Here is an 18,814-nt window from a genome sequence, read left to right on the forward strand (position 1 = left end):
ATCTCTTTTGTCTTTTGATCGTGTTTCATGCCTGCTTGAAGTCATGCATCAGTCCATGGCCAAAGTCCGCGGCAACGAAAAAACCCTAGATTCTTACACCGTCAAAGCCATTAACGAATCCATAAGACGTTAGTTTCATCTCAATCAATCCTCATCACTCTTTTCTTCTTTCTAAGAAATTCATTCTTTTCTAACCAATTTCTGTTTTTCCCTTCGAATCAGCCGGCGATTGCGTGTTCATGCGATCTCCCAATCCTTCGAAGCCACCGTACATAGCAAAAGTGGATAAGATCGTATCCGACGACAACGGAAGCAACGTGAAAGTTCACATCCGGTGGTACTACCGGCCGGAGGAATCAAAAGACGGCAAACAACCATTTCACGGAAGCACAGAAGTATTCATTTCCGATCACCGTGATGTTCAAAGCCCTGATACAATCGAAGGCAAGTGTAAGGTTCACACTTTCAAGAGCTATACATCACTCGATGACATTGGCAACGACGATTTCTTCTGTCGTTTTGAGTATCATTCTTCCACCGGAGACTTCACTCCCAATAGCGTAGCAGTGTATGTTTCTGCTATATCCTTTTTTCATAATTTCCATACGTTGTTGATGAAATTGTTTGCATTTGGATAGAATTTGTTGGAAAAAATTTATCTTAAGAAATTTTGGATTGAACTTCGAACTTTATACACTGCTAGTTAACTAACTAGATGCTAACAGGATCAAAATAACATCAAGGCTTCTGAATCTGTGTGCTTTTCCTAACTTAAGATTGGTATGACTAAATTCGAAGAGTTGTCCAATTGATAGATACATCATATAGTTCATAGATATGCCGTTGATTATTAATCTGTTTAATTTGTGTTAATATGACAGGTACTGCACGTGTGAAATGCCTTACAATCCTGATCAGTTCATGATCCAGTGTGATGGCTGCACTGATTGGTAAGTCACATTCAAGTTAACATTTTGGGGATAAAAATAACAAGATTAAAACACCAAATGTTTGAATTCTCTTGAATCTTGATATGCTTTCCATGAATCTACTTATGGATTATGATAATTTTCGTTTGTAAACTTTGATACCCTTTTGATTTCAGGTTTCATCCTGATTGTTTAAAGATGACAGTGGATGAGGCTAAAACAATTGAACACTTATTTTGTCGAAGCTGTTCATCTGAAGAACAAAGGATTCTCCAAAACCCTCGTGCTAATTCCAGGAATTCAACCATGAAGGTAAATTTTTGTCCCACAATAACATATCATGATAAAAAAAATAAAAAATAAAAAATAAAGTTTAAAATTTTCATGTTTATGATATATTATGGTGTTTTCAGGTGGAGACAAAACGTCGTCGAAGGTAATATGCACAGGTTTAATGTATTAAAAGTTAAAACTCTTGTTGAAGATAGCAGCAATAGTAGGTTGATGTGACTTATGAGATGGAAACTAGGGTTTGAATATCATAATCTTTGTGAATATGATTTGATTTTGTTTGAAGTTTATGAGTTTGGTACTTTGGTGGCCTATGATGATTATGTTTTTTAAGTAAATTAAGTTTCTTGTTTAATGTACAGTGTTTGTTATAAGTTTTTAAGTAAATTACAGGAATGGTCCCTGTGGTATGCCAAGAATTTTGGATTTTAGAGTCCAAATTTTCATTTGTTGCAAAGATGGTCCTTAATTGCATCGGCACATCCGTTAAGTCCATGTTAAATGACCAATTATGTAGTTTACATTTAATACACGTCTTTTATTATCTTTAAGGCTGTGTTTGTAGACTTGGTTGGACAAACTTTTTAGGGTTAATTTAAGACAATGAGGTTCTTTATGTTTTTTGCACAAATGAAAAAAAGCAAAGTGAGTCCATGTCCCATTGTGTTTGAACTTTTTTGGATGGGACAAAAGTTGCATTTGTTGTCTGGTTGACACCAAAATATAAGTGCATGACAAACACACTTTAATCTGTTCTATCATGTCTTGTTAGGTTAGAAACATATGTTGTTATCAACACTTTCATTTAGCTTAATTTTCAATCGTATTATTAATAGTTTTAATGATTAGAAATGATTTTTTAAAAATCTAAGTCAGATCATTTGAAAGAAACTATTATTTCAAAAATATTATATATATGTAACTAAAAAATGTTAACAACATGGTTAGAATAATTATAATTATGTATCAATTGTTTGTACTGATTTGTTCATATATCTACTTAAAGGAATATTTGACAATATTTTTGAAGAAAGAAATAAAAATTAGTTTGATTTGTTCATACATCTAGTTAAAGGAATATTTGACAATATTTTTGAAGAAAGAAATAAAAATTATGTATCAATTGTTTGTACAATAAAAATAAGTAATGTGCTTCAATAGGGATCCACTTTGTGGATTCCTCATGATTCATTCAAATATGGATCCACTTTGAAGGAGAGAGATACGGTGGAAATCTACCGTGCGAGGCCTCACCGCGCACTCAACTGCAGTGTAGAGTGGAGGTACTCCTCTTTACCTCACGGACAACTATGTTTTTGTAATAGATATAGTTGATCAGATATATTTTTATTGTGTTACATGTTTGTTGGAACTTGGACATATTGATCTTTTTGAAATCTAAAGTTTAAGTTAAAATAACTTATTAATATGTTTCATAATTAATTTTTGAGATAATTATAGCTCTTAAAAAACAAACTAGTTGATTATGGTAGGATCTTTGGATCCGGTTTGATCTTACTATGATCACGAATTTTCATTCTTTGCTATTTGTTTTGAAAGCATTTCACAATTTCATTAAGTATTTTGTAATTTTACTCTAAAATGCTTTGGAAGAAGATATGTAACTTCAAATTTTGCAAACTCATGTTTGGCAAATGTATGTGTGTGTGTTGCAAAATACAGGAGTATGATTAAGTACATCCTAAAAAGAAATGCGACAAAAATGTTAACAGGTTAATGTCATAAAATACAATTTACTTATTAGTCCATTTATTTTTAATTGTATCCACTATGTCACTAAAATTTTTCTATATTCTCATTACAACATTAGAGTGCATATCAGTTGTCGGTTGCCACAGTAGACGGAATGCGAAATTAAAAGAAAATTTAGTAACTTATTAAATATACTTAAAAGATAAATTATCCGACACTCTATTATGGGGTGACTTTCATGGGAAAAGTTAAGGTATGGGTTGGTTTCCATGGGGAATGACTAATGACTACTTTCAACTTTCAAGGTCATATTTTCTTTAGATTCCTTACTTTTACACTTGAAAAAAAAAAGTCGAAGAATATGTCCACAAGTAATTTTTCTATTAGAATCATACTTGTGTATTTTCTACTGGTACCTTTTATCACAAAGATTGTGAATCAGACAATGGTGAAATGCCTACTTGAAGTCGATGATTAAAAAAAAATACATGTTTTAAACTGTTGTATTTCAACTACCTTAATGATTTTATCTAAAAATGACCTAATTTACATTGATCTAGATATCAGAAAAAGAGTTGGAAAAAAAAAGGATTTTATTTTAGGTGACCTCTTTTTGCTTTGATTTTTCTCTCTTCCAAACAATTACAGTGCCACCAAAATCAGAGGAAGCCAAAAGATTCTCACCATGATTCCATGCAACTGCAATCACCGGGTATCCATGTCCCTGGAGTTTGTTCACACATGTATTCTTCGGCCGAGTTAAGTCATAGAAATACACAGCTGCATCCTCACTTCCAATCACTTATCAACACACAAAAACCCTTGTATCAGTAAATTACATTTCCCCCCTAACTATATCTGGTTTTCGCAATTTTGGTCCTTTTCTAAGCTTCTGTCACCTTCTTGGTCCTTGTTACAAGTCAAATGACTATTTTTGGCCCTGAATATATCTGATTTTTACAATTTTGGTCCCAAACTATAATCATTTTACTTGACATAGGGACTAAAAATATTACAAAAACCCCAAATAAGGACCAAAATTAAAAAACTCAACTATACTCAGGGACCAAAAATGTAAATTACTCTTGGAACATATTATCAATTCTCTCCAGCGGTAATTAATTATGGAAAATAACATACTTTTGTTACTTTTCCTAATATGATCATAATATTAGAGTAAGTTACAAAATTGGTCCCTGTGCTGCACTCGAAATTGCAAGCTCAGTCCCAAATTTTAAGTCGTCCTTAAGTTTGCATTTCATTACGAATATGGTCCCTATGCTTTACTCAAAATTGCAAATTCAGTCCAAATTTTGAAGTCATTTTGTATATACCTATATATTCCCCTTTTTCAAGGGAAAGTAATGGACAAAAAGAAGCACGAATGCTATGAAGACGTGGGGCCAACTTGAGGGAGCACTGTAGAGTCAAATAGCCTTGTAACTCCAAAGAAACACTGCAACAAATAAAAATTAAACAACAACTTACTTTCATCAAATTTAAACATATGAAATTAATTTTAAATCAGATAATTAAGAACCTGAAGAAAGACAAATTTCCATCTCGTGTAAGAGCCAATAACACAGGACCTTGTGTCATTAAAGAAAATGTTCTGTATTGTATAGTAGTGAATTCTGACTTTTCCTTGCTGCTAGTTTTAGTGCGATGTGAGCGTGATAAAGTACCTTGATGAGAGTTTACTTTAACTGTGTATATACATCCCTAAATAAATAAAACAATAATTTTTATATAAATGACAAAGTTTTGAAAATGAAGTTTATAAAAAAATAAAAAATAAAAAGCTCACCTGTGCATCCCCACAAAAAATAAACTGACCCGTATGGTCATAATCAAGAGTCGTAACCTCACTGTCCACAACTGTTTTACTTATTACTCTTCCCGTGCTAAAATTGAATATCTGAAATAGTAAAAAAAGTAAAAAATAAAATAAATTAATTAATTAAAAGAAATAAAGAAGCAGTGAAGGATATGAATTAATTACCGAGACTTCTTTTTGTGCATTGCCAACTGAAAGGAAGTTATTATTCACCTGCATTTATTAAGAAAAAAAAAAGAATTACTATTTCCCCCTTCTTTTTTTATTTTCTAACTCCTCCAACGTGAATACTGTGAAATTTGTTTTTTTGAAATGTAAGGGTAAAATGGTCATTTAGTCTGGTTCAGACGGTTTATTCAGTCTACGGTGTGTATACATCACTTTATCCATACATAAATCATTACTCATTCAGGTAAAAAAAATAAAAAAACATCTCATAAGTTTAATATGTTGGTTAAAAGTAAAGGAATAAGAAATTAAATATAAGTAAGAGAAAGTTATATTTGATGTGAACTTACAGGATGAAAACGAATACAAAGCTGAGAAGTAACTCCATATATTACTCGAATGCAAAGGCCATTTGGTATATCCCAAACCCTGACAGTTTTATCCAATGAAGATGATGCAATGTACTGGTTGTTCAATGAAAAGTCAAAATCTGGGAAAATGAGATTACAGATGAAAAAAAAGACATCAACACATGATTAATAGCCCCTTTCAATCAAGAGATATTAAAGGAAAGACTAAAGAGCCAGTACCAGTTGATCAAACCTGTGACATCTTTTGAGTGCCCAGTCAATTTGTTCATGATTGAAGGTGGATCAGAGACACTGCAAACTGTTAATGTTCCATCTGTTGCTCCATAAGCAAGAACATCAGAACTCATATGCCCAAACTTTATAACAGTAACTGCATATATATGTAGAATTGAAACACTTATTCCATGAAGAAAAAGTAATCACTTAAAATGAGAAGAACAGATTCATATCGGAAGTTACCCATTGATTTGCATTCATCAAAGATGCAATGCATTCCCACAAACGAATATGCATGTTCAGTTTTTCGACGAGGGTGTTCAAATTCAGTTGAACTTACACCAAAACTACTAACAGTATTATGACTCGGTGTTTGACTATCACGTAGATCCTGCATAAATATAAACCAGATTATAAAAAAGTGCATCAAGATTCAAGACTTATTATCCAAATCCAATATGTCTGTTTTATCAATGTAGTTATGTTGAAAAAAGGAGTAAAACTAACCTTCATACCAGTCCAGCTACCAGTGGACCAGTTTTCCACCTCAAGAGCCATAGATAGTTGACTTGGAGTTGGAGATGGTACCCATCGACCACTGGTGAACCAATTAGTAAATTAGCCTGATCTCATGTCACTACTATATGAAACAAAAATTCCAAATAATACTATGCCAATCATTGCAAATTCTTGATGATATGCTTGCAACTTTACAAACCATAGTCTAACTAGTGAACAAACTAACAATGGCAGAGGATGTTTGTGTTTCTGCATCTGATAAATTCAAAGGAGCAACCAAAGGGGGAATCAGTAAGTAAGTAAGTTGAGGTACCTGGTTCCAGGGGTGCTAGTGCGACTTGGTATTTGCGAATTTAACCAATTATCTGGCCTGTTGATGAAATTGCGATAAGCTACATAGCCTTTAGCATTGCATCTCCAGTCCTACACACAACAGATACGCACAGCTATATTCATTGATCATTGAAGGAAGCAGTAAAGTCGCTGTTTTCACCAAATTATTCGTCAAATTCCGAGTTCTATTGGTAAGACAAACTAAGGAATAAGGATACCTATCTACATCCTCCGGCGAGGTTTGACATTTGTTGTAACAAAATGTCTTCATTTGAAATAGGTGACTAATAAAGTGTACCTTTCGGCGAAGAACGCCTGACTGAGCTTTCCGAAAGAGAAGAAGGCGGCGAATTCCGACGTATTTAGGATCGGAGTCGGCAGGACAGGGCTGAAGCATACAGCTGAAGGTTTCTGGATCCTCGGTAACGTCCTTCTTTTTACTCGGTTCTCTCTCATGATCATCAACTTCAGACGAACGTTTCTCGATCGTCTGATCCGCCATTTCTACGAGATTCCCGAAGAATCCTTCATCACACTTAAAAATTCAACTCTTATATAGAAAATCGATACACGAATCGAGGATTTTGAGATCGATTATCGGAAACCTGCTCTTTCTAATTCGTTACAACGCAAAGTAAATTTAAATTTGGAGTTTTTTCCAGAATTCATACAAATAGAGATTTCACGAGTCGTGAGTTTGAAAATGGTGTTGACAAATGACAACGAACCATTTTTCGTTTCCGGACCTTCGATGACGGTATAATTACACTTTTTCCCTCTTAGCTTGAACATATTGACAATTTGCTCCTTGTATTATTTCTTAATCGGTTTAAAATTTCAGGCGGTTCCTATTCAATAAAAAAATATATTTTTTTTTTCAAAATAAATACTTACATTTTATTAGACCGAAATTTCAAACCTTGTGATAAAGTATCATATATTATATATGTTATTATTCTATATTGTTGAGATTCAGTCTCAAATGATTTTGAGATCTTTGGAAAAAATCTTCGACGACACACTAATATCAGTTGTTGTCCGGCACCCTCAGGACTCAACGCATCTAGTATGATCTCATTATGCATCGAGTTTGATCTCATTGAGTATCCTTCTCATGGAATTTTTTAGTGTCCCGCATCAGCTAGACATGGTTCCATCAACTTCTATATATGTTGAAGGGGAAATCGAGGACTCGGAAAAAAAAAATCTCTTTAATTAGAAAATGTGAATTTTCATTGACTTTGGACATATAGAAAGTTGGATATTTGTTATTGGGTTTTCCTTTGAAAAAGCTTTGTATTGTAAGGATATATTATATATTCAAAATCAAAGTTAAAATGAATAAGATAAATCGAAGTTAAAATGAATAAGATATCAACTCTAATCAAATATTTGGACTGAAAAAAATACTTCGAAAAAGGAATCAAATTGTCACATATAGTGGGCAAACTTTTGGTATGTATAGTAAAAAGTAACCGATGGAAGTCCTAGTAGGAGTACCACCTATGTGTGTGGTTCACATGACGCATATAGGCGCACTTTGCACCTAACATTTCATTTAGAATAAAGGGAGTAGGGGTGTGTATGATATATTGTCACATCATTTTTTACATGTCACGTAAGCATAACATGATTTTAGAAAGTTGTAGTGTGTCAGCATGCCTTAGGAAGAAAAAAATAAAATTTGAAAATTTGAAATAGCCAATCACAAACAACCTACACTCTCTTTCTCCTCTCTTATCTCGCTAAGCTGCCAGCGAGCTCACCTTGGGGCAGGTGTTCAGCCATGCTAAGAGCTTTGGTGAGGGCCTTAGCATAGCCACTCCCCAACAAATTGAGTTGTCAGGTTGGGGTGCTTTGCTTGAAGCTAACTACCGGCCAAGGGACCTAGGTGGCATGAGCTCTGCCATGGTGGGGGTTGCCCCCTAGGTTGTTTGTCGTGTGTTAGAGTCATCAAAGTATTTTTTATAAAATAATAGTTAGTAAAACATTTTAAAAAGAAATGACCCAATTGACCGGTATACCCCTCCATTATTTTTGTCGTCGTGCTTGGAACCAGCAAGAAAACTATAACGGGTTAGAAAGGCGGATATAATCAAACTAGGTGTGAGACACGTGTATTACACGGGTTTATTAAATGGATCAAAAGTAATGATGTGAACAATAAAAGACTAATTCATGTAAGTTTGATAACCACAAAGACCATGCTAATAAAAAAAATAAGTAACGACTGAATTTGTGACATTTGGTAGACCATATGGACTATTTATGTAATTTGGTACCAAAGTGTTTCTAGCATAGCGATAACCGGTGTTGTCCTTTCTCATTGAGGTTGAGGGTTCAAGTTCCGTTGTGAACATATGTTGATTTAAAGAGTAGTTTAGGAATAAATTAGATTTGTCGTTTCAAAAAAAATTATGTAATTTGATTTTAATTAATCTATACTAATAAAATTAATTAATATGAATTCACAAATACAATGTACTATCTACATTAATATACATATACAATAATTAATATATTAATTGAAAGAAGAATTCACAAATAAAAAGTTATTATGTACATTAATTAATATATTTATAAAATTAATTAATATGAAGTGGCATTTAATAGGTGGAATTTGAATAAAAAAAAATATATACTATAAAAATGACAAGTGGATATTAAATAATTTAAAAAAATCTAGAAAATGACAAATGTCAAAATAAAGGAGAAGGAGACACGTGGCAAAATCATTTTTATTTATTAGGGTAGATATGTATACTTTGAATTTTATTAGTCAAACCAACGAGGAGATAGCAAAAGAATAGACAATTACAAAGGACCAACCATAATGGGATTTTGTAACCACACAACTCAATTGGCTTTGATCTTACTATTTCTATGCATAAAACTAGCAATCTATGATCTTTTTGAAAATCAATCCTTCTAATGTATTTGTGACAAAACACCATTGTATTTCTATAAGACCACAAAACCCATATAGTTGTCATGAAAATAACCTCCAAAGCTACATGTTTCATCTTTGTCATCGGTCGAGCATTCCCTGTTTTAGTAAATTACTTCTACTAGAAATACAATCCAAAGAACCCTCTAAATTTAGATATCAAATAGTTATTTGTCTTAAAACTCTAACATACTTTTTTTCCCACGAAGTATATGATATTCCAGCAGTATCTAGTTGCATGTACAATTGATTTTAGTTGGAAACGATGTTCATTGATCAAAAGATAGTACATCATTTAGTTTGTGATATTACTTACTACTAACCACAAATATTATCCCAAATCTAAGCATTTGCAATGAAATATTTCCATATCCATTTTCACCCATACAATATAAAACTTTATATATTCCTATATTAGAGTCCCAGATAGACACATTCGTATCTCCTCTAAATATGTAGGACAATGGCTCTTCTGGAAAGAAAACCAGATACTACACGAATTGATTTACAAGGTATTACTGACTTTAAAATAAAAAAGAAAAAAAAAATGATCATGAATCATGATGATGCATGTAAGTCATGATTATACCAATATCTATTATAAAACCACATTGAATCAGCTGTAACAGCATATCCATCTTGATTCCTATGCCAACTATGATACGCATGTGTTCTATTCTTGATGTCCAAAATAGCATGCCCATAACTAGCTTCTCTAAAAGCAGAGTACATCGGTTGTGGCTCAGTCATGCTACATCATCATCATCATTCAACAAACCATAAGTGTTACTTATCATCAAATTTTTATAATAAAATTTAAAAATACAATCATTAAATAACAAAAGAAATATTATATTTTAATTACTTGATAGCCAATCCCTCAAGATTTCCTCCATCCCCAATGGTTATGTATATAGGAGCAGAATCATCTTTTATAGGATCACATTTCGAGTTAACAACATCATAACCAATGTTTGATATTCTCTCCTGTACCAAGGGCAAAATCGTCATTTTACCCTCAAACTTTCTATATACAACACTTACTTTACCCAAAAGTCAAGCAACCTCTATATGGGTGTTTCTTTTTTACTTAATAGAGAAAGTTTTTAACTTTTTACAAATTTGCCCTCATTTACTTTTTCCATGTGTAGAAACTAGAAAGAAAGACTTACTGTGCGTTCATAGGCATGGACATGACCAGAAAACACAACATCAACTTTGTATTTTACAAACCAAGGCTCGAATATGACTCTCATAGATTCACCTTCCATATAATGATAGATATAGCTATTGTACAAGGGCGTATGCGTCATTACAATCAACCATGGGGTTTCACTTCTATCAACTTTGGGCAATTCTTTTTCCAGCCATTCGTGTTGAGGAGTGTATTTACCTAACAAAATTTTGTAAAAAGTTTACACCTTTTTGTTTCTATGATTTGGGGTTGTGAATGATTCTATATTTAGTAGAAAAAAAAAAATTTGAAATTTGAATACCATAAGCTGAATATGAAGATAAAACAATGATGTATGCTGAAGCTATCTTGATTGAGTACCAAAAAGGGGAAGTACTTTCTGATGCTTCAAAGGGGACTTGATACCTGTGAGTATAAGGCTTAAAAGGTTCAGTCTCTCCCTGCAACAAAATTACCAAAACTTGAATCTTTTGACTTTTCTTGAATCTTTTGAGACATATTTGAGGATTGAATAGACAAAAGTTTGTGAGTTTATAAAGAAAGGAAGGTGAAAAGTCAAAGAGTTACAAGTTCGGGTGCAAAGTCAAGTTCATGATTTCCTGCAGTCCATATCCATGGTTGATATGCTGTACTTCTTTCAGCAAATCTTCCCCATGAATCCCATCTTGTGTTATCATGATAAGGATAGTTATCAGCATAAGAAATGTCTCCAACGAATAAGACGGTTTTTCCTTTTGTAGGATTCATTTCATAGTGAGTAAGTGTGATGTTTGAATCAAAACTTTGGCCAAGATCTCCTGTATAAATTAACAAACACAACCTTAATGACACAGATATTCAGTACAAATTATCCAAAGTAGTGAAAGTTTTTAAGGAAAGAATACCAATAAGGCCAAAAGTAAAAGGGACATCTGGTCCAATTGGGGGAGGAGTTGTGAACCAGAAAGTTCTTGATGCATGTTCGATCCCAATTTCATAGTAGTATTTTGTATCGTGCTGCAAAACAGAACTAATCAATATGATTCCAAACAAAATTTTCTTTTAATTAGTGTAAAGATCTTAAATGTTACGAATTATAAGAATGTTTGGTAGTAGAAATCAAAATTAGTACCTCCAAATCAGTAAGATTGCAATGATGGATGAATCCAGAAGTATAATCGTAGTATGTGTAGGTGGTAATAATGCCCTCAGCTGTGTTCTGACTACTGCTGTCTTCACTCCAATAAACAACTGTATCTGAACCTGGTTCCTCCATTGTCACCCAAGATACAATCATTGCCTTCCCCACATGATCACCTTGGGTTATATGAACCTTGATTTAGAAAACGGACAATCAATTTCATTAACATCATCGACAATACCAAGTGTAAATCAAGTAGATGCAGATGAGCTGTAAAGAGGTTCCTAAATCATACAATTAATCTCAGAAGTTGAGCGAAATGCAAATGAGGTTCTTAAATTGAACAAAACCCTATCAAAACTAACCTAAAATGAAAGCGATATGAAAATGGGGATTTTAGATGGAAATCGATACCTGTTGAGGCGCATTATAACCAGGAGGCTCAGTAAACACATCACTGTCAAGAGGCATATCGATAGTTTTCTCATATTTTCTTACAAAACTACTGGTTGTTCCTCCATCAACAAACAAAGCGGATTCGAACACCAATAGCCCAAGAACAGAGACAATAACAGGGCACCATCGGACACTCATTTTATTCACGCTCCTTTCGATTCCTCCCAGCTTAACATGCGCAAAACCAGAACTCTAGTATCCTTTATTTTTTTTACATCCTTTCAAATGAAAAAAGTACTCGATTTCTGGCTTTTCACTGCTTAATCCTTACGGAATAATGTGTGTTAGTGATGATTGCAAAAGAGTGGGAATAACGTATCGAAGAATTCTTCAAGGATCTGCTAAATTTTGTATAATCTCTGGTTTCTGAATGGAGATGGAGTGATCATGAGACTGGAGGTGTATGGTTAACTCGTAAATCGGATCCAACAACCCTCATGGTCATGGGTTCTTCCTAATTATTTGGGAGGGAAAAGCGACATTACTTCAACGATTTTATAAATCTATTCTTTTATAATTATTCTACAAAATACTACAAAAGCAAAGGGTCTATCAACAGTACCGGTTGCCGGTTATCCTTTTGCACACGTGTAGGTAGCGGTTTAACCCTAGCTTCTATTTGTTACCCAAAAAGTCACCGGCTCTCTCCTGCACATCGTTTCCCGTCTCTTACACGCTCAATCTGGAAGCATCCAGATATCCGGCCAGCCACCATTACAGCCTCCCTACATCCGCCTCCGGCATCTACCTCCTACTCTGTAAGTTTCCTTTCCTTTATTCTCTAAGTGATTTGGATTATCTATTTGGGTAGACTTTCCAGCTCCTGCGACACCCACCCTCCTGCCATACTTCTGAGTTTTTTCCCACCTCTGTGAGTTTTACTGTTTCTCTTTGACTCTCTGTAAACATTTGGGTTATTTGCTTTATGACTTATTAGGCTTCCCCTTTGTTTCTTTCCCCTGTAACAAATTTCTTCCTCTAATCCTCTGGTCGACAAAAATGGGCAAATGGCAATATACCTATTCCACAAAGCTAAGATATTTAGTAATTGTTTTTTATCCAGTGTAATTACATATTTTTGTTTTATAAAACTATCTTTTTGCTTTATATATTATGTGCAAGTTCAAGAAAAAATACAGGTTTGAACGGATAAAATTTTTTAATAACTGAAAATTTTATCATTTTTATTAATAATAATAATATGAATATGTTATAAAAATCAATAAAATTGTATTTTGGTCATATTTACATAATTTACTTTCCAGTTCTATTGATTACAAACCAAACAAAAAATAGATTTCATTTCGTATCAACTGTGATTTCAATTCATTAATATTATAATTCTTTTAAAATATTTTATTTCTTCCAAAAAAGCATTATCTGAACCAAATGTCTTCTCGGATATCTTCAATGGTTAATTTCTCGAAAGCATATTATTACTGTCACATCAGGTTTTTAGTAACTTTTATTTATCAAAACGTTGTTATAAACTTTTTTCATTTGTTAACTTTTTCAAAAAAAAAAAATTATTATTTTATCTTTATGTTTTTCATATGTTATTTAAACCGTCTTCATATCATTTTCAACTTTTAAGCAGGGTGTTCAAAATCGTACATCCAAAATTTTAGATATTTAAAAATCTGGATGGTGTTTATATACATTAAAAAAAGATAAATCATATAGTTATTGAATTTTATCAAATATATCAAGTTTTTAAAAGCGATATGTTAATATTTGATATAAAAAAAAAAACTCAATAAATTATTTTAGGTCCAACCACAAAAAAACAAAAAAAAATATACGCCTTGAAAAAAACTAGTGCCATAACGCGATAAATCGCACATTGACACGTTATTTGGACGCCAAGTTTAACAAACCTGCTTTTAACGTTTTCGTAACGGCCACACCACGTCTCGCGTCATGGCACGCTTTGAGGCGTGTTTTTTCGAACCATGGTGTTTATTGATATCCGAAAAATTTTGAACTTAAAAAATCTATTTTTCTCTTTATTTAGACATCATACACGATAAACCAATGTTGTTTTTTTTCACTTGATTAATTATCCAATTATATGAAAATATACCAAGTTACTGTTAAAAATATTTTTAAATAACAAATAATTAAAATATAAAAGTCAAAAACTAAATGAAAATGCATAAGTAACGTCACTAAACTACATCCAATACCCTTAACTCTCGCGCTCTTATATATTTTGATATAAAAAATATTTAAAAAAAATAATTGGATATCGAATATCCAAAATATCTAAAAATTCAGAAAAATACTATCCATATCCGAATCTGGTTAATTTGTAAAGATTAAGCCTCGGAAAGAAGAAATATAGTACTTTTTCGTTTAAAATGAGGTGAAAAAGATATGTGAATTCTTGCTATAGGTTAACCTAGTAGGAATTGAAATCAGATGGTTTGTAGGTATCATGTTAGTGAAAGGTGACCCTTACTTGGCCTTAAGTCCCTCTTAGAACGAGTTGTGTAGTTAGAGACCATCACTTTGGTTTTAAGCTTGACTTATTGTAGAAAAAATGTAAACAACAAATTACATAAGAAACGCTATACTCTCCTAATGATCGATTTTACAAACTATAAGTATGAATCAATATACTCAATACATTGACTCTAACTAACAAAACCCTAGAAGATGACGGTTTTGAGAGAACAAAACAGAAGAGAGAATGTATTGCAGAACTAATCTCTATTCTCTATTTAATAATGTGTATATAGTGTATACAACACCTTAGGGAATTATACACAATCCATATGGGAGAATACATATGTACATGAAAGATTTTGTAACTAAGGTACAATACTTCTCAGCTATCCACATTTAGTCCTTCAACAATTTATGTTGAAAACACCATGCAATCGATTTAACAATATACCCGTTAATATTCGTTAATATTTTGGTACCAACCCTAATAAGCATGTGTTCAACTTTTAATCCTCAATGTTGCTCGACCAAAACTCAGCTTCTTAAAATGTGATCCATCGTAATTGTAGATGCGGAAAAAAATACATCAGAAACAATCGTTTATGTTAATTATCGGTTATTTCTTATTTTTATTTTTGGATCATGTTTTTTTAAACAAAAAATAAAAGATTGAAAAGAAAAAAAAAATAGAGGGGTGAAATGGAGTATGTACAGTAGTCTAGGGCCTCTAATACAAATCTTTCAGAACTACATAATCAACAGTCTTCTTATCCACCGAATTACGGAACGATCTTAAATGGAAGCGGGAAATCTCCTCCGTGCAGTCCCGTTAAATTCTCATACACCTTCCGGTCTCCTTCTCCGATCTAGTCCACAGTTCTCTAGGGTTTCGGCCAACTTACAGGTGCCTTTGTCTTCCCTCTCTTTCTCTCTCTATATGTATATGTATCTATGTTTCAATTTAAAGTTTTCATTGAACAAGTGAAGGGAGGTTATAAAGGACCAAGGCCAAAAAGAGAATTGATTGCTGATTGGGTATCAAAAAACGACGATATTGTCAGGAGTATTCCGATCTACGTAGGAGGGACCTCTCTGTTCGGTGTTCTGTTCAACAGGACAATTTCCGGCATAGCTCCGGTTGCTGATGCCAGCAGGTAATCAATCGGATTCTCACTTCTTCTGCTAATTAATGATTTTCGTAATTAACTTTCTTTCATCTCCTTTTTTTTTTCTCCTAATTTGATTGATTGAATACGATTCATCAGTACATTAGCAACTGATTTTGAATTGAATCCAATACCTCTTTTCCTGTAGCCATTGTAAAATGCGTATTCTAAAAGCTTTTTTCAATCATCATGCAGTTCACAATCCAGAGCCGATCTACTTGCAATTGGGTTAGCAGTAACTAATATTTTAGCAGGTCTTGTGTGGCTTTCAATTCGACCTAAATCCATATCTGTGGTAAGAAAACCCCAAAACCCCCTTTCATATCAGCTTCTAACTTGGTTTTTGTCACCACTTTGATACATGAATTTCAAATTTTGAATTCAGGTGCCACCACGAGGTGTGGAGTGTGAAAGAATACATTCCAGCATTCCAGATCTTGTATCTTCTGAATTAAAATGGTATGGAAAAACATCATTTTTCAATTTTTTTAATGGCGATAAGTTAGTGTTTGTGAATTGTGATGTTAGGGCATGGGAATCATTGTCAGGAGTGACATGCAGCAAGTCTGTAGTGATTGTATATGATGGGATTTGTGTTGCACAAATTGGATATGCTTCTAATGAAAATGAAGGTGAAGCCATGGTTGTAGATGCTCATAAGTTGATGCAAGGATCAATCTATCAAGGCCTTATGAAATCTGGATCACGTAAGCCACATGTGAATGTGATAATGATGATATTTTTGAAATAAATTATATTATAATATTTGAAGAATTTTACAGAAAGCTACTTGGCAAATTTATCTCTGTATCCTGGAAAATCTGAGCTCCCATTTCTCCCTTCAAACACACAGGTAACAAACCATTCAAATCGTCTTCAAGTTTACCAGGTCATTTGTATATTTACACTTTTGGCCCAAGTTTTAAACTTTGTTACAAATTTGCACAAACTTATTACAGGCAGTGATCTTGCAACCACTTGGAGATAAAGGAATTGCAATAATTGGAGGTGACACTATTCGAGGCTTCACAACATCAGACCAGGAAAGCATTCATCTTTTTATTATTATTTATTATTTTTTCCTTTTCACTAATCCAATTCCAAAATAAATAGGAAAATATGCTTTTTTTTTTTTTTTTTGCATAAGTTAAAGCGAAGTAATAATAATAATAGTATAGTAATAGTATATACCCCTCTGCTGCAGGCATGGATCAGTTTAATAGGAGAGAAGCTGGATGCCACGCTTTCTAAGCATATCAACACCAAAAAACCTTTGGCTACTTCTAAACAAAGATAAACGTTTTGTTTTTCGTTATTCATTATTAATTTAACTATATGTTTGTATATCACAATAATAATTTAATATATATATTTAGCCAGTGAGAGAGTTGTTTGGTGTTCTTATTACATCATTCAATATTTCTATTTTTGTATTATATTTCATTTGAATCTAGTTACATCATCTTCCTTATTACAATTGTTATTGTTCTTGTGATTTCACTGTCCTCAATATCTATTTCGCATCTGTTTCCACCGTAATAATGAGTCGTAGTTTGGCCAATATCCGAGTTAACCACAGCATTATTTTTGTCGTACAAAAACTACTCATAGTTTTAAATAATATTTAAAAAAAAAACAGCTCATAAAAAAATAACACTAAATGTCTAAAAATAGAATATAAAATAAACCACTACATTTTTTAAAGCAATCAACCATTGATAAAAAAAAATGCACCTATGCGAGCAATTACCCTCTAAAACCTCTTTTAAACAATGAAAAAAATTAGAACTCTGAGATATTGGCACCAAATTTCCGCAAAAACTGGTTATTACTTTAAAAGGTAATTTAAAGAATTTTAAAATAAAAAATTAAAAAAGAGTGTTTCGATCAACCCACTGCGTTACGTCAACTTTTCAATGAAATGTCACTAAATGACCCAAGTATGAAAAAATAGGTCAGTTATCATTAAACTAAACGAATATTCGTGCGTCAACTTTTCAATAGAATGTCACTAAATGACCCAAGTATCAAAGAATAGGTCAATTTATCATTAAACTAGATGAATATTCGTGCGTTGAGCAAAATCTAATAAAATATTTTGCTGTCATGAATTATGAAATAATGATTTTACTATTAAGTAGATATATAATATTTTAAACATATGATAATATATAAAAACATATTAAAACTACATCATCTTAATCGTCTTTATATGCGGGTTATGCATGAAAGTTTCATAGTTAAACTAATTTTTTATTTGTTATTATTTTTTAACTATTATTAAAATTAATTAGTTGGGATAGATATTTTATACTCTTATCCATCAGTATATATATATATATATATATATATATATATATATATATATATATATATATATATATATATATATATATATATATATATATATATATATATATATATAATCGTGCTTGCTCCATATGCCAATTTGCATGTTTAGTCCTTATTTTTGAAATTAACTTGGGTCGTCCCTTATTCGTTTATTTTCTACCCGCCTAGGTCCTGTCGAAATTAACCATTTGTTTTCTCCGTTTGGGTGCCCCATTTGCCTAGCATGTAGGGATATTTTCGTCGTTGCCCCTCCCCTTCTTTCACTCACCTTCATCAGTATTCTTCTTCCCCATTTTCTTCTTAAGTTAGCTTTCTCCACCTAAAATGGCCATTAGATGCAACTATGGAGCTGAAGTTGTGATTCGTACTTCGTGGAGCAACAACCTTGGAAAACATTACTATGCTTGTTCTATCTTGGTTAATACGCATCAGGAAGGATGTAATACACTTATTCATCATATCAGACAGAGGTTGCAGACAACTCAGAGTCAGCAGAATATTTATGTCGACAAACGTCGATCTGAGTTAGAATTCCAGGTAGACGATATCGTTTTACTGAAGGTATCACCCTGGAAGGGTGTAATATGTTTCAAGAAGAGGAGCAAGTTGGGACCCCCGGTATATTTGGTTGTTTCAAGTAATTGTCAGGGTTGGCAATGTAGCCTATCGAGTGGATCTGTTTGAGGAGCTCATATATGAAATTTGTTGCAAAATCGGTCCCTTGGTTACCTAATTAGAAAACGAGTTTTTTTG

The 18,814-nt window shown here is 32.8% G+C and overlaps 4 protein-coding genes across 5 annotated transcripts; 2 read left to right on the top strand and 2 right to left on the bottom strand.

Moving 5' to 3' along the window:
* On the top strand, window positions 1–1,579 carry LOC111919048 (chromatin remodeling protein SHL). The gene is made up of 5 exons (XM_023914661.2): window positions 1–128; window positions 223–568; window positions 882–950; window positions 1,106–1,241; window positions 1,343–1,579. Exons 1-5 carry the CDS (start codon window positions 44–46, stop codon window positions 1,367–1,369), a joined length of 663 nt encoding a protein of 220 aa, XP_023770429.1. The 5' UTR covers window positions 1–43; the 3' UTR covers window positions 1,370–1,579.
* Window positions 1,580–3,295: 1,716 nt separating this feature from the next.
* Window positions 3,296–7,069, bottom strand: LOC111919072 (uncharacterized). Its single transcript, XM_023914679.3, has 11 exons — window positions 6,676–7,069; window positions 6,358–6,467; window positions 6,033–6,123; window positions 5,769–5,916; window positions 5,542–5,679; window positions 5,289–5,428; window positions 4,936–4,983; window positions 4,741–4,851; window positions 4,474–4,655; window positions 4,268–4,389; window positions 3,296–3,734 (listed from the first exon to the last, which is right to left on the bottom strand). The coding sequence occupies exons 1-11, from the start codon at window positions 6,877–6,879 to the stop codon at window positions 3,532–3,534; spliced, it is 1,497 nt and encodes a 498-aa protein (XP_023770447.1). The 5' UTR covers window positions 6,880–7,069; the 3' UTR covers window positions 3,296–3,531.
* A 2,701-nt stretch (window positions 7,070–9,770) lies between these two features.
* Window positions 9,771–12,740, bottom strand: LOC111919073 (purple acid phosphatase 2). Its single transcript, XM_023914680.3, has 8 exons — window positions 12,054–12,740; window positions 11,631–11,831; window positions 11,404–11,515; window positions 11,087–11,316; window positions 10,821–10,959; window positions 10,497–10,717; window positions 10,190–10,311; window positions 9,771–10,075 (listed from the first exon to the last, which is right to left on the bottom strand). The coding sequence occupies exons 1-8, from the start codon at window positions 12,231–12,233 to the stop codon at window positions 9,883–9,885; spliced, it is 1,398 nt and encodes a 465-aa protein (XP_023770448.1). The 5' UTR covers window positions 12,234–12,740; the 3' UTR covers window positions 9,771–9,882.
* On the top strand, window positions 12,717–17,092 carry LOC111919074 (protein COFACTOR ASSEMBLY OF COMPLEX C SUBUNIT B CCB4, chloroplastic). 2 transcript variants are annotated; one of them, XM_052765329.1, is made up of 9 exons: window positions 12,717–12,853; window positions 15,289–15,447; window positions 15,531–15,697; window positions 15,905–16,004; window positions 16,095–16,168; window positions 16,238–16,416; window positions 16,492–16,562; window positions 16,669–16,749; window positions 16,911–17,092. In XM_052765329.1, exons 2-9 carry the CDS (start codon window positions 15,340–15,342, stop codon window positions 17,004–17,006), a joined length of 876 nt encoding a protein of 291 aa, XP_052621289.1. In that variant the 5' UTR covers window positions 12,717–12,853; window positions 15,289–15,339; the 3' UTR covers window positions 17,007–17,092. The 2 variants fall into 2 exon arrangements, with proteins under 2 accessions (XP_052621289.1, XP_052621288.1); XM_052765328.1 differs by having other exon boundaries at window positions 12,724–12,853; window positions 15,306–15,447.
* Window positions 17,093–18,814: the final 1,722 nt, after the last annotated feature.

Source organism: Lactuca sativa, chromosome 7, assembly GCF_002870075.4.
Source record: "Lactuca sativa cultivar Salinas chromosome 7, Lsat_Salinas_v11, whole genome shotgun sequence".
NCBI lineage: Eukaryota > Viridiplantae > Streptophyta > Magnoliopsida > Asterales > Asteraceae > Lactuca > Lactuca sativa.